This window comes from Hyla sarda, chromosome 12 (genome assembly GCF_029499605.1).
Source record: "Hyla sarda isolate aHylSar1 chromosome 12, aHylSar1.hap1, whole genome shotgun sequence".
In the NCBI taxonomy this organism is placed as follows: domain Eukaryota; kingdom Metazoa; phylum Chordata; class Amphibia; order Anura; family Hylidae; genus Hyla; species Hyla sarda.
This window is the reverse complement of record NC_079200.1, coordinates 79077718-79101227: the sequence shown is the minus strand read 5'-3', so window position 1 is coordinate 79101227 and position 23510 is coordinate 79077718. Positions and strand designations below refer to the sequence as shown.

General features: G+C 44.9%; 1 protein-coding gene and 1 long non-coding RNA gene across 2 annotated transcripts in view; one reads left to right on the top strand and one right to left on the bottom strand.

Annotated features, from left to right (window-relative positions):
* ATP9A (ATPase phospholipid transporting 9A (putative)) overlaps nt 1-23510 on the bottom strand; it is a 127734-nt gene that overhangs the window by 80974 nt on the left and 23250 nt on the right. The window contains exons 2-4 of the mRNA XM_056548366.1: nt 11403-11547; nt 2748-2861; nt 1848-1956 (exon numbers count right to left, since the gene is read on the bottom strand). Of these exons, the coding sequence (XP_056404341.1) occupies nt 1848-1956; nt 2748-2861; nt 11403-11547 (368 nt within the window). The remainder of the gene's footprint in view (nt 1-1847; nt 1957-2747; nt 2862-11402; nt 11548-23510) is intronic.
* LOC130296627 (uncharacterized) lies at nt 2177-15027 on the top strand. The gene is made up of 3 exons (XR_008849246.1): nt 2177-2326; nt 2751-2890; nt 14860-15027. It is a non-coding gene; the product is annotated as an uncharacterized LOC130296627 (long non-coding RNA).

Sequence of the window (23510 nt, the reverse complement as noted above, 5' to 3'; positions counted from 1 at the left end):
CAGGTGTTACAATCCTGCCTCAAATCCTGCCGAAGGGAATTGAAGTTTTGCAACATTTGGAAAGCAACAGCAATTCAGCATTATTGATTTTTTTATACTTGTTATATTATTTTGTTATACTTGTAGCTTATATATCATTCATTTCTGAAGTCCTATTGAGAGGCCTACAGGCAATAGATAATTGAAAACTCCACAAAAAAGTTGCCATTCAGTGTGAATGAATTCATGCTAAAGGAGAGCGAAGTCCTGCAAATCTGAGACAGGGAGTAAAAATGTCTCCCAGTCCATACTAGGGGAATGTTCACATTGTGAATAAAAAAGGTGTAAAACTCACATGGAAACTGTCTGAAATACGCAAAGATTTATTGTATATTTATTAGAATTTTTTGTAAATTAGGCACAGGAGTAACTCATGCAGAGATGTCAGGTTCTGTTTTTCGGATGCTGAAATATCTGAGTCTTTTTAGTCTGAATTTTTCAGCATCATATGCACTGTAAAAGCTGTCTTTATTTAAGTCAATGGGAGGTGGTTTTCATATGCAAAAAATATGATGATTTGGATGCTGAATAGGCACCAATTCAGTGAATGAAGCCAAAATTTAACATATCTTTTATGGCTGTATGGTGGCTCAGTACGGGAGGTGTTACCCTTGCTGTCCTGTCAGGCATCCTCCCTTCAGTGTCCCCTGGGCCTCCTTGTACTTGTTTCCCCCCTGTACATATGTTTTTCTATGTATTATAATATATAATGTGTTGTTGCTTTAAGAAATGTACCACGGTATTGTTACCCAGGAGGTATCAGTGACCAGGTGATCCCAAGGGTGACCTATGGGCTCCCTGCTAGTCTCTCCATATAAGCCCTGGGAGGAGCTAGCTCGCTCTTCTTTGAGCTCTGCACTTTCTTCTAAGCTGAGGTCCAGTAAAGTCGAGTCCTAGTGGATAGGTTCAGAGTCATTGGAGGCCTCAAGTCCATTCTGCAGCCACAGTCAATTGCAAGTAAGCAACAGTCATAGCTTTGTCAGTCATCAGTCAAGTCAGTCCCTGTCAGCAACTGTCAAGTCAGTGTGGCCTGCATTAAATTGTCCAGTCCTACTACAAGTGCCAGCAAGTCCTTAAGGTCTCTGAGTCACTGGTCACCCCTGTGGGCCTGGCTGAACTGTATAGACTTTACCATCTGTCTACCCTCAGTAAAGCAACTGTTATCCCTAACTTGGCGTCGGAGTAATTATTGCCCGCTGTGCCAAGCCCAGGATCCAGCGGTATACCTTCGGGTGGATAAACCACACCCTGGCTTCACAAATACAAGAGGTTAATGCCATCTGCCCCTAGGGTAACAACATCTGCCCTCATCATACCCCGTTACCACAACTGCATTACCCAAAGCTCCAGCAGTACTGAACTAGACACAGAACCCAAATTCCGTTTACTATCAGAGGCCAATGCAATATGAGCATCATATAGACACTACAATGTGGCCTCATCTCCAGCTGGAACCAGACAGTCATTCAGGACTACATGAGATCATTACTCTAGTTAAACTGATTTAACCCATGTACCACTGACTTCAAGGCTATAAGAAAAAGGCTAATGGCAGCTGATGTCCATTGGCTGGGGTTGTACCCTTTTTGTGGCAGGTGCAGGAATAGGATTTATACCCAAAATTAATAAAGAGTTAAAGCCAGAGCCGCCATCCAGATGCTGCTCACACACAGTGCAGATGTTCAGATTAGCATTAGGTCACTATGTCAGTTCCCCCTGTCAGTTGTGGCAGAACTCCTGTGGTGTTGTTGTAATCACATCGGAGCCCCTACTCTTCTGCCATCAATGTGGGGACCCTGATATCTGACCTCTGGTTGTGAGCTTGCTGTAGATCTGGGAGTTCACTTCTTTATCCCGAATGAAACATCGAATCTCCTCCACAGCCTCCCGAATGATGGTGACAGCTAGGACAAATCCCTGCAGAGGAGAGAAATGATACTTTATATTAACGGCCTAGTGCTCCATAGAAGAAATTCAGGAGTGATACAATATGCGAAATAAGAAAACATTATTCGTCTGCAATGTTATGCTATTATGTTACTCAGGCACAAGCACATAATGCAGTTAGGCTGGTGCCACCGATGTAACTGCGCTCTAGTGAAGGGTCTCCAACTGGGGTTCTCCAGCTGTTGAAAAACTACAAGTTCCATCATGCCCAGACAGCCAAACCTGACACTGCTATTGGATTTTGTAGCTCTCAGGACATAGCCACGTGATCAACTTACAGCTTCAAAGCTGTTGTGAAACTACAGCTCCCAGCATGCCCTGACAACCAACAACTATCAGGGTATGATGAGTTTTGTAGGATAGCTTTGCAACAGCTGGAAAGCCACAGGTTGGGGAACACCACGTTTTAGCCATCCGGTGGGGAAAATGAAAAACTGGCCACTGCCGTATCCCTGACGGACCCGCCCCGCATCCCATTTATTTAAATGAGCCAGCCGGCATCAGATAGTGACTCCGGTTAGTTCATTTTTGCACCGTTATCAGTTTTATTGCCGGACTGACAAATGAATAGAATGTGGCAGCCGGATGGCTAAAATGTGGTGTGAATATAAATTGTCATAAAAATTTTAATATATCCCACACTAAGAGATGGAGACTTTATATAAACTTTTCATGTATATTTTTTATAAATATAAAAATGTAATATTGTGTCCAATAATGAATTAACCTTTTCTAATCAAATGTAAAAACCATCTACCTACCAGAGGAACCCAGAATGTGTACAGGGGCCCCAGTCGCATCTCAGGCACAAACTGTGAACAGGCTAGCAGCAGAAAATACAAGTTGAAGAAGTATTTGAACTGGTTAAAAAGGATCTAAAACAGAGATAAAGAGAAGAGTCAAGGTAAATAATAAGTAGCCTTATTTTATATCAATTTTTTTAAAGGAACATTCTAGGCAATGTGTGTTATACCTAGTGCAGGTCCTGAGGGGGCAGAGCATGACACAGGGATTCACAGGCCTCCAAATTCAGACATCATGTCCTGCCCCCTCAGGCCCTGCAGCAAGCATAACACAATTTAGTGTTCTCCCTGTCTCCAGTGCTGACATCCTAATTATTCATTTGCTATTGCCAATAACAGATTTGTACCAATTATCAATACACTCATTATACTGTAATGACTTCATATAACCCATCATCTCATATCGACATAGGGCTTATTTACATATTTCAGAGCATTTACACAAGATTCCAGAAAAATCAAGACAAATGAAAAAATGCAATGTGACACAAGCTGTGAATACAACATTATAGAGGACCTGTGGTCTCTTCCAAAAAACAGAAACCATCATGTAAGCCACTACTCCCTAGCTATAGGTGGGCATTAGTTCCAATGCACAATATGTCAATGGGGGTCTGAACTGTCAAATGGGCGGCTCTTAAATGGGCACGGTCACCAACTTTATTTTTTGATATGTTGTAGTACTTATTTACTACAACATATCTCTAATATTCTTTTATTATTATTATTTTTTATTAAAATGCTTTAATTTACATTTGAAAACCGGCCACTAGGGGTCTCCCTCCTTGAAGCCGGCTGCAGCCTGGCGTGACGTCATGCCTGAAAAAGGACTGATGCGGCCGGGCATCGGTCCTTCTTCATTCAGCCTGCGCTCGCTCCCTGCCTGTCAATCAGACAGGCAGGGAGCGAGTGCATTGGCTCCCCGGCCACTCCTCCCGCACATCGCCGCCGCCTTGTCGCCGCCGCTGCCCCTGCACGCCCGCTGCCGGACTCTGCAGTAAGTGTAATGGGGGGGTTGTGATGGAGGGAACGGGGTATGCGGGGGGGGGGGGGGGGGGGGGGAGACGGAAGGGACGGGCTAGCGCCGTATGTAACTAACTAATAGTTTATCTACACATGGTGCCTCCAGCTGTTTCAATACTACAACTCCCAGCATGCCCTGATAGCCAATAGATGTCAGGGCAAGCTGGGAATTGTAGTGATGAAACAGCTGGAGGCACCCTGTGTAGATGAACTAAGGGCGGAAGTCCCCCTCAGCAGGCATCAGTGATGTGGTGCCTGCTGGGGACGTATGCCTGGTAGTGAGCACACTGCCAGGCAGACAAAAAGCATTTTTAATATAATAAAAATTAAAAGCAGGGAGGGGGTTAGGGATAGATTGGCAATAGGCAGGGACAGAAAAAGAAAAAAAAAAAGGATGGTGGGAGCTACCCTTTAATGGAACAGCACTTAGATTCACAGTCATGACAGCTCTCAACAGGGTGTGCTTCCAAGCACCCTCCCCCTTGACAACTAAGAGGTGGTGACCGCCCAGTTTCCAGCCTTGACTCTCATTAACATAATTGTCATAATTAATTGCACAAATAACTACTGAAAGGGAATAATGGAGAGGGCAGAATGGGAGAGCAGTAAAGGAGCTACCGTATATACTCAAGTATAAGCAGAGTTTTTCAGCACGATTTTTCGTGCTGAAAACGCCCCCCCCCCCCCCTCGGCTTATTCTCGAGTGATCTCTCCGCCTGTCAATCCCTTCTCAGTGGTCTTCAACCTGCGAACCTCCAGATGTTACAAAACTACAACTCTCAGCATGCTCAGACAGCCATCGGCCGCACAGGGACGTTCATGCGCAGGGACGTCACAAACGTCTGCTGCGCACGGACGTCCCTGCGCGTCGTTGACAAGGCAACGCCACTAGTCCGGGGCCAGCCCGGAGCGGAGAAGATGGCATCCCGGTGAAGATGGACAGCCCGGAACGACTAACCTTCCCCACTGGACGGTCCCTGCAGCATAAATGGCCCAGACCAGCTCACCCTTCCTTCCCACCGAGGGAAGGCGAGTAGAAAACAAAAGGGGTGTCTGGATGATGACGAAGGCCGCAGTGGTCTTCAACCTGCGGACCTCCAGATGTTGCAAAACTACAACTCCCAGCATGCCCGGACAGCCGATGGCTGTCAGGGCATGCTGGGAGTTGTAGTTTTGCAACATCTGGAGGTCCGCAGGTTGAAGACCACTGAGAAGGGATTGACAGGTGGTGATGATGAAGGGGGGGGGGGTGATGACGAGGGTGATAATGACGGGGGTCTGGATGATGGGGGGGGGGGGGGGATGATGTATTTCCCACCCTAGGCTTATAGTCGAGTCAATAACTTTTCCTGGGTTTTTGGGGGGAAATTAGGGGCCTCGGCTTATATTCGGGTCGGCTTATACTCAAGCATATACGGTAGTTAGGAAATTTGGGTGATAACTAGGAGCAGAGAAAAAGAGAAGGAATTGGCTGCTTTTATTTAATTTAATGGGAAGGGAAGGAGTCAGTTGGGGCAGTGTAGGAGAGGTTTTCACCTGCCCGCCCTGTTTGGTTAATGGCTGTGAGGTACTTTGGTAATGTGAGGGGATTTTGTTGCAGGAGTGGGATATGGAGGCACTTTAGGAGAATGATAGGCATCGGCCCAGTTATACTGGTCATGGGGGAGCTGGGATGGTACCCAGCTGATTTTGATGGATCCCTGTGGAGAAGGGACAAAATATTTATTACTGTTTTTGTTAATAAAAGTGGGTCCGCTGTGGCCTTTGCACCACAACTAGAGATGAGCAAACTTACAGTAAATTCGATTTGTCACGAACTTCTCGGCTCGGCAGTTGATGACTTTTCCTGCATAAATGAGTTCAGCTTTCAGGTGCTCCCGTGGGCTGGAAAAGGTGGATACAGTCCTAGGAGACTCTTTCCTAGGACTGTATCCACCTTTTCCAGCCCACCGGAGCACCTGAAAGCTGAACTAATTTACGCAGGATAAGTCATCAACTGCCGACCCGAGAAGTTCGTGACGAATCGAATTTACTGTAAGTTCGCTCATCTCTACCAGGGAGCCTCCAGCTGTTGCAAAACTACAACTACAGTGAGAGTGAGAATAGTATCGTTATAAGTTGCCACTTGTGAATTTTTCCCAGCACTAGACACAATGAAGATATAAAGCAGCGTTTTCCAAACAGTGTCTCCAGTCAAAGGCTGTCCAGGGATGCTGGGAGTTGTAGTTTTGCAACAACTAGAAGCACCTTGGTTAAGAAACACTGCCCTGTGTTCAGGGCATATTTAGACTAAGTTCCCATTAATGCTGTGCTCCATCCTGTTCAGTTATTTTTTTTCCTAACTGACCCTTCGCAGTGATGTGAATGAGGCCTTAGTGGTTTCTTTTTCTTTTGTGCTACTTATAAAAAATAAAATGAACAACAATTGTGGCGAGAGTGTGATGAGGGCAGTCGGAGTTACCCAGGGGCAGAAGGCATTAACCCCTTGTGTTCGTGATGCCAGGTCGTGGTTTAACCTCTTCACCACCCGAAGGTATACCGCTGAATCCTGGGCTAGGCACAGGGGCAAATAATGACTCCGACGCCAAGTTACGGAACAACAGCAGCTTTACTGAGTCAGATAGGTGTAACAGTCTTAACAGCTTAACCAGGCTCAAGGAGGTGACCAGTGACTTTAGAAACCTCAGGGCTTGCTGGGACTTGTAGTGGATTTGGGCAAATTGCTGCAGGGCCACACTGACTTGACACAGATAAATCTTGACTGGGACTGACTAGACAGATTTCACTCCATTTGTATCTTACCAGGTTTTGACGTTCACCTGTGGGGCAGTAGACTTGTGAATGTGTGGCTGTGTGGTAGGCTTTAGGCCTCCTCAGGACACTAGATACTCTCTCAGGACTTGACCTTGCTGCCCTCAGTAGAGAAGAGACTGAACTAACTCCACCCAGGGTTTATATGGGGAGACTCTGGCGGGGTCCCATAGGTCACTCAATAAGTCACATGGTCACTGGTACCTTCCTTGGTTACAACACATAGCAACATTACTTAAAGGTATATAACAATATATGTACATTACATTGAATAACTAGGTACTTAGTACTATTTATGGAAAATAGGTAGGGCCCAGGGGTCACTGAATGGAGTCTGTCTGACAGGGCAGCAAGGGTACAGGGGTGCAACTCCTGTACTGGGCCGCCACAAATTACTACAAAAAAAAAATAAAAAATTAACCAAATGATTTGAGTCTCTCATGATCTTTACATGTGACTATATTAGATCCATGCAGGATTATGTATCTGTTGGCCAGCTCCCATCCCCAGCTTTATGAACGGCCCCTTCTTAAACAACTTAAGAGTGTAAAAAAATGGTGAATTGTACAACAGCTGTCAGTGTCCCCCCTGCCCCCCAGCAAGGTGTTAATTTCTGCTGATCTGCCCTCAGGAGACGCCCGGCTTCTCACCAACATTGGGTAAATAGCAGGATGTTACTTTCATGAAGCAAACTCCAATATGTTTTCCTTTTAAATAAAGTGCTTGATGTATTTACAGAGAAAGAAACCCAAGAAAGTGTCAGAACTCATACGGCTACTTGTAGACCTACAGGCCAGTAGATAATATACACAAGTGCAACCCCAGATGGGCTCTCCTGCCCCGGGGGGTAATTATATCACAGCAGAGCCTGCTGTGAGGTCAGAGGTCAGCGATGAAATGCATTGGGGTCTGGAGTTATTGTTAAACACTTAATTTGTCACTTAGGACTTCATGTCTCAGAGTTAAAGAAAATCCACTGTAAATAGAGATCCTTGATGCATCCTGTTACAAATTCTATAGAGAAGTATCTGACTCTGAGAATGTTGGAATACAATTATCATTGTGGTGAGGGTGTGATGAGGGCAGATGGAATTACCCTAGGGGCAGAATGCAGGGGCAGATCCAGAGTCTAATCTTAGGAGGGGCACTACCAGAGTATCGTGCGCAGGTCGATACGCCCCCCTCCCATAGACTTGCATTGAGGTGGCGTGATGTCACAAGGGGCGTGGCTGTGGGCAGCCCACACCCAGGGTTCAGAACAAAATGTTCAAAACGCTGGGGCAGTAGAGTACCCCTTCAAGTATACAGCATAGTTCCCCCACACTAGGTAAGCAGCATAGTTCCCCCCACATTAGGTTGACAGCATAATTCCCCCACATTAGGTTGACAGCATAGTTCCCCCACATTAGGTTGGCAGTATAGTTCCCCCACATTAGGTTGTAGTTCACCCATATTTGTTAGTAGTTCCTCCACATTAGGTTGGCAGTATAGTTTGCCCCACATTAGTTTGGCAGTATAGTTCCCCCATATTAGGTTGGCAGTATAGTTCCCCCGCATTAAGTTGGCAGTTTAGTTCCCCCACATTAGGTTGTAGTTCCCCCACATTAGGTTGGCAGTATAGTTCCCCCACATTAGGTTGGCAGTATAGTTCCCCCACATTAGGTTGGCAGTATAGTTCCCCCACATTAGGTTGTAGTCCCCATTAGGTTGGCAGTATGTTCCCCCACATTAGGTTGTAATTCCCCCACACTAGGTTGTAGTTCCCCCACATTAGGTAGGCACTATGTTCCCCCACATTAGGTAGGCAGTATAATTCCCCCACATTTAGTTGGTAGCATAGTTACCCCACAGACACACAGCCTTCAGCCATATACAGTGTATGGCTGGAGGCTGCATGTCTGTGTACTGCCCCACTTCAGTGCTCCAACCACCGCTCCTCCTATAGGCCATTGCAGTAGGTCCCGAGACTGGAAGAGCAGTGGTCGGAGCACCAAAGATGACGCGCAGCTAGTAACATGCGCGCGTCCTAGCTGCTCCGCTCTGCTCCTATGGGCGCACGCATGGAACATCAGTGATGTCCTGAATGTGAGGGGGGAAATTAAACTCGGGGGGGGGGGAGCAATTGCCCTGTTGCCCCCCCCCCCCCCCTGGATCTGGGCAGATGACATTAACCCCTTGTGATCCTGACACCAGGGCGTGGTTTATCCTCTACACCACCCGAAGGAATACCACTGGATGCTGGGCAAAGCACGGGTGGCAAATAATGACTTCGACGCCAAGTTACGGAACAACGGCAGCTTTACTGAGTTATACAGGTGTAACAGTCTCTCCAGCTTGGCTGGGCCCAAGGAGGTGACCAGTGACTTCAGAGACCTCAGGGCTTGCTGGGACTTGGAATGGTGGACTGGGACAATTTGCTGCAGAGCCACGCTGGCTGAAGACAGATTGACTTGGACTGACTTGACTATGGCAGACTATGACTGACTTCTCCCCTTCTGTAGCTTACCAGACTTTAACTTGACCTGTGGGGTACTGGACTTTAGGATCCATAGCTACGTGGTAGACTTTAGGCCTCTTCTGGACTCCAAACACACTCCTAGGACTTGATCTTACTGCAACTCAGCAAAGACTTAAAGAGAAAAAGGAGGCTCCACCCAGGGCTTATATGGGGGAGACTAGGAGGGGTCCCAAAGGTCACCTTTAGGTCACATGGTCACTGATACCTCACTGGGTTACAATCACATAACAACATGTCTTAAAGGCATAACACATTTTATATACAATACTCTATATAACAAGCATAGAACGAGATATACAAAGGAACAGGTGCAGGGGTCACTGTATGGAGGCTGCCTGACAGGGCAGCAAGGGTACAGGGGTTAAACTCCTGTACTGGGCCATCACATCGTGGCTGCCGGTTTTGCAGCATACTGGATCTACAACTAGTTATAGTCGTGTATTGGTGTTCTGTGCTGAACTGAGATTCAGGAGGCTAAAGGGCCATTTACATGAGCTTATTATATGGCGGCACAAGCCCTGATCAACTTTATTTCAAGTTACTTGGCGCTTATTTAACAGGCCATTTTACACAGGCTGATGTACACTGCATGGAGGAGGATCCATCATTCATAAGACCAGGCTTTATCAATAGAGCGCAGAGCACACAGATCAATGTGGTTTTATGGAACCACATTGATCTGTATGAGGAATCAAATGATTCCTCCTAAAAGTTCCCTAAATGGACTAAAAGTGTAAAAAAAAAAAAGTTTAAACACACACACATTAACCCCTTCCTTATTAAAAGTTTAAATCACCCCCCTTTTCCCAAATTCCATATAAAAAATAAACATAATAAATAATAAACATAATAAAAATAAACATATGTGGTATGGCCGCCTGTGTAAATGTCCGAACTATAAAAATATATTGTTAATTAAACCGCACGGTCAATGGCATACGCACAAAAAAATCAAAAGTCCAAAATAGCGTATTTTTGCTCACTTTTTATACCATAAAAAAATGAATAAAAAGCGTTCAAAAAGTCCGATCAATACAAAAATGGTACCGATAAAAGCTTCACATCACAGCGCAAAATATGAGCCCTCATACAGCCCCATAAGTGAAAAAATAAAAAAAAAGTTATAGGGGTCAGAATAGGACAATATTAAATGTATTAATTTTTGTGCATGACAAAATCAAGCCTATATTAGTAGGGTATCATTTTAATTGTATGGACCTACAGAATAAAGATAAGGTGTCATTTTTACCGAAAAATTTACTGAGTAGAAACGGAAGCCCCCAAAATTTACAAAATTACGCTTTTTTTTTCAATTTTGTCATACAATTATTTTATTTTTTTTGTGATTCGCCGTAGATTTTTTGGTAAAATAACTGATGTCATTACAAAGTAGAATTGGTGGCACAAAAAAAAAGCCATCATATGTTTTTTTTAGGTGCAAAATTGAAAGGGTTATGATTTTTAAAAGGTAAGGAGGAAAAAACGAAAGTTAACAGGTTAAGTTATGTTGTGTGACTCCTTAAAGGGGTACTCCAGTGGAAAACTTTTTTTTTTTTTATCAACTGGTGCCAGAAAGTTAAACAGATTTGTAAATTACTTCTATTAACAAATTTTAATCCTTCCAGTACTTGTTAGCTGCTGAATACTACAGACGAAATGGTTTTCTTTTTGGAACACAGAGCTTTCTGCTGACATCATGACCACAGTGCTCTCTGCTGACATCTCTGTCCATTTTAGGAACTGTCCAGAGTAGGAGAAAATCCCCAAAGCAAACATATGCTTCTCTGGACACTTCCTAAAATGTCAGCATAGAGCACTGTGGTAATGATGTCAGCAGATGAGCTCTGTGTTCCAAAAAGAAAACCATTTCCTCTGTTGTGCAGACCCTAAAAAGTACTGGAAGGATTAAGATTTTTTTAATAGAGGTCATTTACAAATCTGTTTAACTTTCTGGCACCAGTTGATTAAAAAAAAAAAAAAAAAGTTTTACACTGGAGTACCCCTTTAAGACAGTGTTTCCCAACCAGGGTGCCTCTACTGTTTGCAAACTACAATTCCCTGCATGCCTGTCCGGTTGCAACATCTGAAAGCACACTGATTGGGGAACACTGCCTTAAGAAGTCTCTGCGGTTCATGCCTGGAGGCTGCAAAAATCCTAGAGACTAAAGTGAATTGTTTCAAGGTAAAATACCCAGCAGTGATGGCTCCAGCCTTAGAAACAATGCTCTATGATATATATAGAGAGAGAGAGAGCGCCTTACCCCTGGGAGAAATGTGAAGAAGTTGTACTTCTGATTATTGATGACATTTCGTGGATACCTCTGTTCTCTTTTTTCGGGGTGTCCCAGCCAGACAGTTCGTGGCCTTAGTTCCCGACGGCCACAACACCCCAGACAATCGCAGCACCTTGTAAAAGAGAGAACACAAAGAGAGATACTCAATACTGTGATGATATACCGTATCATGAGATGCTGCCGGCGGGTGTTCAGAGATAAAGTTCCTCCTTTCCAGACCAATTACAGATAATATGCTATTAGTTTAAGGACATTTAGCGCTAATTATAGTGTAATATATACACAATAGAAGCTTTATATACTTAAAGGGGTATTCCAGGCCAAAACGTTTTTTTATATATCAACTGGCTTCGGAAAGTTAAACAGATTTGTAAATTAGCCTCTGAAGTTGAGTTGTTGTTTTCTGTCTAACTGCTCTCTGATGACTCACTTCCCGGGAGCTGTGCAGTTCCTATGGGGATATTCTCCCATCATGCACAGCTCCAGGGACGTGACATCATCATTGAGCAGTTAGACAGATAACTTCAGAAGCTAATAACTATTGGAAGGATTAAGATTTTTTAATAGACGTAATTACAAATCTGTTTAACTTTCCGGAGCCAGTTGATATATATAAAAAAAGGTTTTGCCTGGAATACCCCTTTAACTTCCTGGTTACTTTATTTTACACTCTAGATCAGGGTTCCCCAACTTGAGCCTCTTCAGCTGTTGCAAAACTACAACTCCCAGCATGCCCTGACAGCCTCTGGCGGCATGTCTAGTCCTAATAATTAGAGATGAGCGAATCGAATCTGACGAATCCGAATTAGTTACGAATTTCATGGAAAATTCAATTCGTAATGAATGCTAATATCGCCGCGATTCTGTTGTGCAAATCGCTTCATTTAACTCTATTTAGTGTGGCCATTTAACTCTATTTAGTGTGGCCATCTAAAATGGCGGATCCTGCGGGAACAATGGTAGGCAGGATGACCCTGAATCACATGCAGAATGCAGCCTATCAGCAGTCAGTCACCCCTGTGATGTCACAGCCCTATATAATTGGCAGTCATATTGCGGCCAGTCACTTCATCCTTACACTGCAGAGAGATACATTAGGGACAGATAGCCCTATGTGTTACACAGAAAAGCTTTTTCAAGCAGCGATTTACCTCCTAGTCAAGTCATCATTCTGTTGGAAAGAGAGTAGTTTGTTTGTCACAGAAAAGCATTCTACTGCAGCGATCCACCTCCCAGTCCCTGTCTACAGTGTTCTATTGTAGAGAGGATTAGAGAGCAGTGTGTTGCACAGAAGAACAGCAGCGATTCAGCTCAAGCACTGATAGGGAAGGGAGTGAGATTAAAAGAGTGCAATTTTGGGTTTAGTACACAGCGACTGTGTGCTGCAGCACTGGTGTGTACTGCTGGTGTTGTGCACAAAAACTTTTTTAAGCGTACTGTAGCGCAATTTTCTGCCCTCATAATTGCATACCACATACATACATCTAAGTGTTGTTCTATTTTTTTTCGTGATAAAGTCTCAAGGGCCAAGATACTGTGAAAGGGCACAGAAGATCCCACCTGTGTGTTTATTCCCAGTCTATTGTGCAATAGCCAGAAAGACCAAAAGTTTAGGGGGTGTATGTGCATCACACAATATGTATCCCAAGGCTCATAGTATCCCATACCAGAATACCATGTTGCTCATAGTAAAAAAAATATAAACACACAAACCTACCAAAAAATTTTTTTACAAGGGACTTCAAATGTTATATATGGGTATCAATTTTATTTGTTCCAAAAACACACAAAAAACTGCAATACGTAAAATAGGGCAAATAACGCAACTGAAAAAAGATGCTCTCATAGTAATCCAGGGCAGTGATAACAATACAGTGGTCAATAAAAATGAATGGTCAATAGATAGAAAGTGCAAGTGCAATTAGTTAAAGGGGTACAACCACTTGAACCCCCCCCCCCCAATCACTGGACTACCCCTTTAAATATACAGCCATAAAGTGCACTGCATACTAACAAAGTGACGATCTGCCTGGGAGCCACAGGAATGCTAACCCCTACATATGTTTTGATAAGAACCTTATTCCGGAAGGTGAGTAACCATGAGCAGTATAAAAGCAATGCACACTCCTTGCCAATGGAAAAGGCCACATGTGGTTCTACTGTATGGCAATACAGTGACCCTTCGACCTACGATGGCCCCGACATTGATCATTTCAACATACGATGGCCTCTCAGAGGCCATTGCATGTTGAAGGCAGCATCAACATACGATGCTTTTGTATGTCGGGGCCATCGCATAAACGGCTATCCAGCAGCGCAGACTTCTTCAGCTGCCACCGGATAGCCGTTTACGGTGCCCCGTGTGGTCCGCTGACGATCACTTACCTGTCATTGAGGCTCCGGCGTGTCCTCTTTGGGATCCCCTGCATTGTCGGCGCTCTCCATCGTCGTCATCACGTCGCTGCACACGCCGTCCCGTCATCCAATAGGAGCGGCATGCGTAGCGACATGATGGCGGCGGCAGAGAGCGAGGATGCTGGGGAAGCAGAGGCCTTGCCAGAGTGTCGGGGACACCCCGGGGACGCAGTGATAGCGATTGAAGGCGACATCCAGGGCAGCGGTGACGAGTGGTGACGGTCCGGAGTATAACCTCCAATACCAGTGGCCTTCAACCTGCGGACCTCCAGATGTTGCAAAACTACAACTCCCAGCATGCCCGGACAGCCGGAGCAGCGGGGACACGTGAGTATAACCTCCAATACCAGTGGCCTTCAACCTGCGGACCTCCAGATGTTGCAAAACTACAACACCCAGCATGCCCGGAGAGCCGTTGGCTGTCCGGGCATAATGGGTGTTGTAGTTTTGCAACATCTGGAGGTCCGCAGGTTGTAGACCACTGGCCTATACTTTACATTGCACGGATCCCTCAACATACGATGGTTTCAACAAACGATGGTTTGTTTGGAACGGATTACCATCGTATGTTGAGGGACCACTGTATAAGGTTTTATGAATAAACAGCTCTGTGATTTTCTAATATAATGTTTATTGATATACTAGAAAACTTCTTTTCAACATTTTTTTTTGGGGGGGGGGGGTTGATCTTAAAAAAAATAGTTTCACTGTGCTAAGCTATAGCACAGATTCATGCAGAATATAGATAAGCACAACATTTTTTAAGGGAAAAGTTTTCAATAACTGTGCAGAGGAGAAGTTCACCAGTTTCTAGTAGCAACCAACCAGTTTACTTCTTTCATTTTTTTAAAGGCTTTTCTTAAAATAAAAGGAGGAAGCTGATTGGTTGCTATGTGCAACTGCTCTACTCTTCCTCTGCACAGGTTTTGACAAATCTCCCCCATATTAATGTTTTGGCTAATACCAGATAATCCCAACTCTTTACTATATACAAAGTCTTATATGTTAGGTTCTGGTGCTGCCGGTAGGAGGGAGCAGCCTGGTGCGGTGCCTGTCAGAATGTTGATACAGTGAGCTGGCAGTCACAGCCCAGGACAACTGGAACAACAACGTCATTCAAGTGACAGCACCTTGAGAAGACATTGAGTATGTTCCAGGATTCACTAGACTCAGGAAGTTTTTGTATTTAACCCCTTCCCGCAGAATGTCATATATAAACGCCGGGTTGTGCAGTGCGTTCGCGCATCCCGGCGTTTATAAATGACATTCAGTTAACCCGGCGATGCGCAGCATCGCACGGGTTAACTGGCAGAAGTCCCGCTGTTTCCAGCAGGGGACAACTTCTGCTTCACCCCCAGGACCATCAATTGATGGTCCTGGTCAGCGATCACTGTGATTGGTCCCTGTGGACCAATCACAGTGATCTGGGGTGAAAGTTCAGATCCCCCGCACTGCCCGCCCCTGGAAGTCGGGCAGAACGGGGGACGATGGCTGCGGGGGCTCGCGGGGACCTGCGGCATTCGGGGGGAACACGTGGGGACCGGCGGACTTACCTGATCCAGCGGCGGGACCGAGGAGCAGCGCGGGACCGGCCACGTGGACGAGCAGCGACGGTTAAGTATGTGGTCCTCAGAGGCAGCAGTGAAGATCTTCACTGCTGCTTCTAGGAGTCTGAAAACTACAACTCCCAGCATGCCTAGACAGCCTTTGGCTGTCCGGGCATGCTGGGAGTTGTAGTTTTGCAACAGCTGGAGACACACTGGTTGGGAAACATTGTTTCTAACTCAGTGTTTCCTAACCTGTGTGCCTCCAGCTGTTGCAAAACTATAACTCCCAGCATGCACTAAAAGACCATGCATGCTGGGAGTTGTAGTTTTGCAACATCTGGAGGGCCCCAGTTTGGAGACCATTGTATAATGGTCTCCAATCTGTGCTCTTCCAGCTGTTGCAAAACTACAACTCCCAGTATGCACTGACTGTCCAGGCATGCTGGGAGTTTTAGTTCAGCAACATCTGGCCCTTCAGATGTTGCCGAACTACAACTCCCAGCATGCCCTTCAGCTGTCTGGGCATGCTGGGAGTTGTAGTTTTGCAACAACTGGAGACACACTGGTTGGGAAACATTGTCTGTTTCTAACTCAGTGTTTCCTAACCTGTGTGCCTCCAGCTGTTGCAAAACTATGACTCCCAGCATGCACTAACAGACCATGCATGCTGGGAGTTGTGGTTTTGCAACAGCTGATGCAAGCCCCCCCCGCCCCGCCACCCCCGTGAATGTACAGGGTACATTCACATGGGCGAGGCTTTTACAGTGGGTTTCTCGCATCTTGAGATGCAGCAAATTTTGCGCTGGGAAACTCGCTGTAACCCCCCGCCCATGTGACTGTACCCTAAAAACACTACACTACACTAACACAAAATAAAATAAAAAGTTAAAAACACTACATATACACATACCCCTACACAGCCCCCCTCCCCCAATAAGAACGTCCGGTACACCACTGTTTCCAAAGCAGAGCCTCCAGCTGTTGAAAAACAACAACTCCCAGTATTGTCGGACAGCCGTTGACTGTCCAGGCATGCTGGGAGTTTTGCAACAGCTGGAGGCACCCTGTTTGGGAATCACTGGCGTAGAATACCCCTATGTCCACCCCTATGCAAATCCCTAATTTAGGCCTCAAATGCACATGGCGCTCTCACTTTGGAGCCCTGTCGTATTTCAGGGCAACAGTTTAGGGTCACATATGGGGTATCGCTGTACTCGGGAGAAATTGCGTTACAAGGTTTGGGGGGCTTTTTCTTCTTTAACCCTTCATGAAAAGGAAATGTTGGGGTCTACACCAGAATGTTAGTGTAAAAATTTTTTATTTTTTACACTAACATGCTGATGTTGCCCTATACTTTACATTTTCACAAGAGGTAAAAGGGAAAAAAGCCCCCCAAAATTTGTAACGCAATTTCTCCCGACTACTGAGATACCCCATATGTGAGCGCAAAGTGCTCTGGGGGCGCACAACAAGGCCCAGAAGGGAGAGCGCACCATGTACATTTGAGGTGATTTGCACAGGGGTGGCTGATTGTTACAGCGGTTTTGACAAACGCAAAAAAAAAAAAAAAACACATGTGACCCCATTTCGGAAACGACACCCCTCACGGAATGTAATGAGGGGTGCAGTGAGAATTTACCCCCCACAGGTGTCTGACGGATCTTTGGAACAGTGGTCCATGAAAATGAAAACTTGTAGAGCCCACTGTTCCAAAGATCTGTCAGACACCAGTGGGGGGCAAATGCTCACTGTACCCCTTGTTACGTTCCTCAAGGGGTCTAGTTTCCAAAATGGTATGCCATGTGTGGTTTTTTTTGCTGTTCTGACACCTTAGGGGCTTCCTAAATGCGACATGCTCCCCGAGCAAAATTTGCTCTCAAAAAGCCAAATATGACTCCTTCTCTTCTGAGCATTGTAGTTCGCCCATAGTGCACTTCAGGTCAACTTATGGGGTACCTCCATACTCAGAAGAGATGGGGTTACAAATTTTGGGGGGTATTTTCTGCTATTAACCCTTGCAAAAAGGTGAAATTAGGGGGGAAACACACATTTTAGTGGAAATTTTTTTTTTTTTTTTTTACATATGCAAAAGTCGTGAAACACCTGTGGGGTAATAAGGCTCACTTTATTCCTTATTACATTCCTCAAGGGGTCTAGTTTCCAAAATGGTATGCCATGTGGGTATTTTTTGCTGTTCTGGCACCATAGGGGCTTCCTAAATGCGACATGCCCCCCGAGCAAAATTTGCTCTCAAAAAGCCAAATAGGACTCCTTCTCTTCTGAGCATTGTAGTTCGCCCATAGTGCACTTCAGGTCAACTTATGGGGTACCTCCATACTCAGAAGAGAAGGGGTTACAAATATTGGGGGGTATTTCCTGCTATTAACCCTTGGAAAAATGTGAAATTTGGGGGAAAACACACATTTTAGTGAAAAAAAATCGTGAAACACCTGTGGGGTATTAAGGCTCACTTTATTCCTTGTTATGTTCCTCAAGGGGTCTAGTTTCCAAAATGGTATGCCATGTGAGGGTTTTTTGCTGTTCTGGCACCATAGGGGCTTCCTAAATGCAACATGCCCCCCAAAAACCATTTCAGAAAAACGTACTCTCCAAAATCCCCTTGTCGCTCCTTCGCTTCTGAGCCCTCTACTGCGCCCGCCGAACACTTAACATAGACATATGAGGTATGTGCTTACTCGAGAGAAATCAGGCTACAAATATAAGTATACATTTTCTCCTTTTACCCCTTGTAAAAATTTAAAAATTGGGTCTACAAGAACATGCGAGTGTAAAAAATGAAGATTGTGAATTTTCTCCTTCACTTTGCTTCTATTCCTGTGAAACACCTAAAGGGTTAAAATGATGACTGAATGTCATTTTGAATACTTTCGGGGGTGCAGTTTTTATAATGGGGTCTTTTGTGGGGTATTTCTAATAAGAAGACCCTTCAAATCCACTTCAAACCTGAACTGGTCCCTGAAAAATAGTGAGTTTGAAAATTTTGTGAAAAATTGGAAAATTGCTGCTGAACTTTGAAGCCCTCTGGTGTCTTCCAAAAGTAAAAACTCGTCACTTTTATGATGCAAACATAAAGTAGACATATTGTATATGTGAATAAAAAAATTTTTTATTTGTAATATACATTTTCCTTACAAGCAGAGAGCTTCAAAGTTAGAAAAATGCAAAATTTTCAAATATTTCATCAAATTTTAGGATTTTTCACAAGGAAAGGATGCAAGTTACCAAAAAATGTTACCACTACGTTAAAGTAGAATATGTCACGAAAAAACAATCTCGGAATCAGAATGATAACTAAAAGCATTCCAGAGTTATTAATGTTTAAAGTGACAGTGGTCAGATGTGCAAAAAACGCTCTGGTCCTTAAGGCCAAAATGGGCTTGGTCCTGAAGGGGTTAAAGAGCAATTGCCTCTAACAAGAAAAAAAGAAAATCTTCCATTAAAGAGTACCTGTCATGAAAAAAACTTTTGATATATTGTATACTAATGTATGCCTAACAACTTCCTAAATGCATGTTATAAAAATAAAAAAAAAAGTTTATTTCTAGGTTTATTTACTGTTTGAAAAACCCACCACTAGGGGTCTCCCTACATGTTCAGGCCGCAAGTCTCTTATAGATTGTGGACTCATGCTTGCCTGGCATGAGTCCAAAATCTCATGCTGCAGCCAGGGCACATGACAAGCACAGTGCAGCTCCCTGCCTGTCAATCAGACAGGCAGGAGCAAACGCTGTGCCTGCAGAACGGCCGGCCGTGTCATCAATCATTTTTTTTTAATGATAAAATTATGGCCACCCACCATATTGTATTTTTCATCCGCAGGCAGCACGGCAGGTCTCGCTCCTATACTCCTCCTCCCTGTAAAGCATGTGCAGTGCTAAACAAGGAGGAGGAGACGCAAGAGCAGCCTGCCGTGCCATAGGCTTATCATCTCTGTGTGCTCCCAACATGGAGCACAGCAGAGATGAAGTGAGGGCAGAAGTGGTCCCTCCAGCAGGCTTCCGTGATGTTGTGCCTGCTGGAACACGCCCACATCCTCCTGCCGGCAGCTCACACTATGAGAGCAAGAAGACTGGTAAGAAACAGAGCTTTTTAAAGCTCTTAAAATTAGGGCGGGCAGGGGGGGGGGGGTGTTAGGTATGGTTAGGGGACATAGTGTGGGTTAGTTTAGTATAGTTAGTTTGGTGACAGGTACTCTTTAAGTTATTGAACAAAACTAATGCTTTTGTTTCTGGAAAGTCTGGGTGACAACATGTACTAAGGACATTACAGCTTATGAAGAAATTGTGCAGAGAACTGTCCAGAGTAGAAGAAAATCCCTATACCAAATCTCTCCTGCTCTGGACAGTTCCTGACCTGGACAGAGGTGTCAGCAGAGAGCACTGTGGTCAGACTGGAATAAACTACACAACTTCCTGTGTAGTATACAGCAGCTGATTAGTACTGGAAGGAATCATATTTTTAAATAGAAGTAATTTACAAATCTGTTCAAAAGGGTATTCTGGGCAAAAACATTTTATCCCCTATCCAAAGGATAGGGGATAAGATGTCCGATTACGGGGGGCCCGCTACTGAGACCCCCCCGCGATCTCCCTGCAGGCCGTCACGCCCCCTCCCATAGACCTGAATGGAGGGGGTGTGACGTCACGTCCCCAGTCCCGGAAACCTGGAGGTTTCCGAACCTTGAGATTCAGCACCTGCATAGAATGCGGGTGCTGCAGGGAGATCGTGGGGGTCTCAGTAGCGGGCCCCCCGCGATCAGACATCTTATCCCCTATCCTTTGGACAGGGGATAAAATGTTTTTACCCGGAATATCCCTTTAACTTTCTGGCACCAGCTGAATTTTTTTTTCTACCGGAGTACCCCTTTAATAATGGTAAATCCAACCACAATCAATACAATAACATATACCCCTGCTCCTGTATTGTTTACATGATATAGTATGAAAGAGCGGTGTGAAAGGTCCTATAGTAACTCCATCCGCCATCAATAAGGCGCTGCATTCTGCTGTATTACTTGTATATCAATATCAACTTCCACATGTGATGCTCTGGATATCCCCCCATGAGCCTATAACAGGTCAGGGATACCTTATGGATCCATACAACACAAATTTGGAATACAGAAGTCTGAATTAACCCTTACTAGGCACGTCTGCAACTCAGGAGTTTTTGACAGCTTCCTCAGTAACTGAAATGGTGGCATATCAGGGAACATTGACTAAACGTGTTTATTTGGCAAAAGATTATGTTCCATTCTTCTGATGAGATCTACTTCCATATGGTTAAGACTTATTCTAGGAATTGTATCTTGTGAGAAGGACGTTGCCCTGGCACCAGCTACACTGACTGGTGGCCAACCCCCCCCCCCTCGTACATATGTTCTGCAGTGTAGTGTACTATAAAATGTATTGTATCTTTAAGAGTTATGTCATGTGATTGTTACCCAGGAGGTACCAGTGATCAGGTGATCCCAAGAGTGGGCTCCCTGCTAGTCTCCCCATATAAGCCCTGGGTGGAGCTTCTCTCTCTTTGAGATCTGCTCTTGCTTCCTGCTGAGGTCCAGTGCAGTCGTGCCTAGTGTGTGTGTCCAGAGTGTTGTCAAGTCCTGCAGTCACCATCAAGTCAAGTAAGCTAAAGTGACAGCTTTATGAGTCAAGTCAAGTCAGTCCCTGTCATCTGTCTAGTCAGCGTGGTCTGCATTCAATTGTCCAGTCCTACTACAAGTCCCAGCAAGTCCTTAAGGTCTCTGCATCACTGGTCACCTCCTTGGGCCCTGGCTGAACTGTCTACCCTCAGTAAAGCTACTGTTGTCTGTAACTTGGCAACAAAGTCCTTTTGCCCCCGTGCCTAGCCCTGGATCGAGCAGTATACCTTTTGGGTGGTTATAGGCTAAACCACGCCCTGGCATCATGAATACAAGGGGTTAATGCCATCTGCCCCTAGGGTAACAACATCTGCCTTCATCACACCCCGCAACCACACCCAGATCACACTCAAAAAAATAAAGGGAACACTAAGATAACACATCCTAGATCTGAATGAATGAACTAATCGTATGAAATACTTTCGTCTTTACATAGTTGAATGTGCTGACAACAAAATCACACAAAAATTATCAATGGAAATTAAATTAATCAACCCATGGAGGTCTGGATATGGAGTCACACTCAAAATCAAAGTGGAAAACCACACTACAGGCTGATCCAACTTTGATGTAATGTCCTTAAAACAAGTCAAAATGAGGCTCAGAAGTGTGTGTGGCCTCCACGTGTCCGTATGACCTCCCTACAATGCCTGGGCATGCTCCTGATGAGGTGACGGACGGTCTCCTGAGGGATGTCCTCCCAGACCTGGACTAAAGCATCCGCCAACTCCTGGACAGTCTGTGGTGCAACGTGGCGTTGGTGGATGGAGGGAGACATGATGTCCCAGATGTGCTCAATCGGATTCAGGTCTGGGGAACGGGCGGGCCAGTCCATAGCATCAATGTCTTCCTCTTGTAGGAACTGCTGACACACTCCAGCCACATGAGGTCTTGCATTGTCTTGTATTAGGAGAAACCCAGGGCCAACCGCACCAGCATATGGTCTCACAAGGGGTCTGAGGATCTCGTCTTGGTACCTAATGGCAGTCAGGCTACCTCTGGCAAGCAAGAAATGCCACCCCACACCATTACTGACCCACCGCAAAACTGGTCATGCTGAAGGATGTTGCAGGCAGCAGAACGTTCTCAACGGCGTCTCCAGACTCATCCTGTCACATGTGCTCAGTGTGAACCTGCTTTCATCTGTGAAGAGCACAGGGCGCCAGTGGCGAATTTGCCAATCTTGGTGTTCTCTGGCAAATGCCAAACGTCCTGCACAGTGTTGGGCTGTAAGCACAACTCCCACCTGTGGACGTCGGGACCTTATACCACCCTCATGGAGTCTGTTTCTCGCCATTTGAGTGGACACATGCACATTTGTGGCCTGCTGGAGGTTATTTTTCAGGGCTCTGGCAGTGCTCCTCCTTGCACAAAGGCAGAGGTAGCGGTCCTGCTGCTGGGTTGTTGCCCTCCTCCAGCCTCCTCCACGTCTCCTGGTAGTGCCTCCATGCTTTGGACACTACGCTGACAGACACAACAAACCTTCTTGCCACAGCTCGCATTGATGTGCCATCCTTGATGAGCTGCACTACCTGAACCACTTGTGTGGGTTGTAATTTCAGTCTCAATCTACCACTAGAGTGAAAGCACCACCAGCATTCAAAAGTGACCAAAACATCAGTCATGAAGCATAGGAACTGAGAAGTGGTCTGTGGTCAGCACCTGCAGAACCACTCCTTTATTGGGGGGTGTCTTGCTAATTGCCTATAATTTCCACCTGTTGTCTGTTCCATTTGCACAACAGAATGTGAAATTGATTGTCAATCAGTGTTGCTTCCTGAGTGGACAGTGTGATTTCACAGAAATGTGATTGACTTGGAGTTACATTGTGTTGTTTAAGTGTTCCCTTTATTTTTTTGAGCAGTGTACATATCTGGCATAGACATAAGTGCATGCAGCAATCTGACATCTGCCTGTATTATTTTTGTCAATGTGTGTGAGAAAATGTTGCAGATCTTCTCATTATATAATATTTAATACCCATTAATGTAAGAATGGACAAGTCCTTTTATGCCAGATTAAAGGGGTACTCCTGTGGAAAACTTTTTTTTTTAAATCAACTGGTGCCAGAAAGTTAAACAGATTTGTAAATTATTTCTATTAAAAAATCTTAATCCTTCCAGTACTTATTAGCTGCTGAATACTACAGAGGAAATTATTTTCTTTTTGGAACACAGTGCTCTCAACTGACATCACGAGCACAGTGCTCTCTGCTGACATCTCTGTCCATTTTAGGAACTGTCCAGAGCAGCATATGGTTGCTATGGGGATTTTCTCCTACTATGGACAGTTCTTAAAATGGACAGAGATGTCAGCAGAGAGCACTGTGCTCATGATGTTAGCAGAGAGCTCTGTGTTCCAAAAAGAAAAGAATTTCCTCTGATATATTCAACAGCTAATAAGTACTGGAAGGATTAAGATTTTTTAATAGAAATAATTTTCAGATCT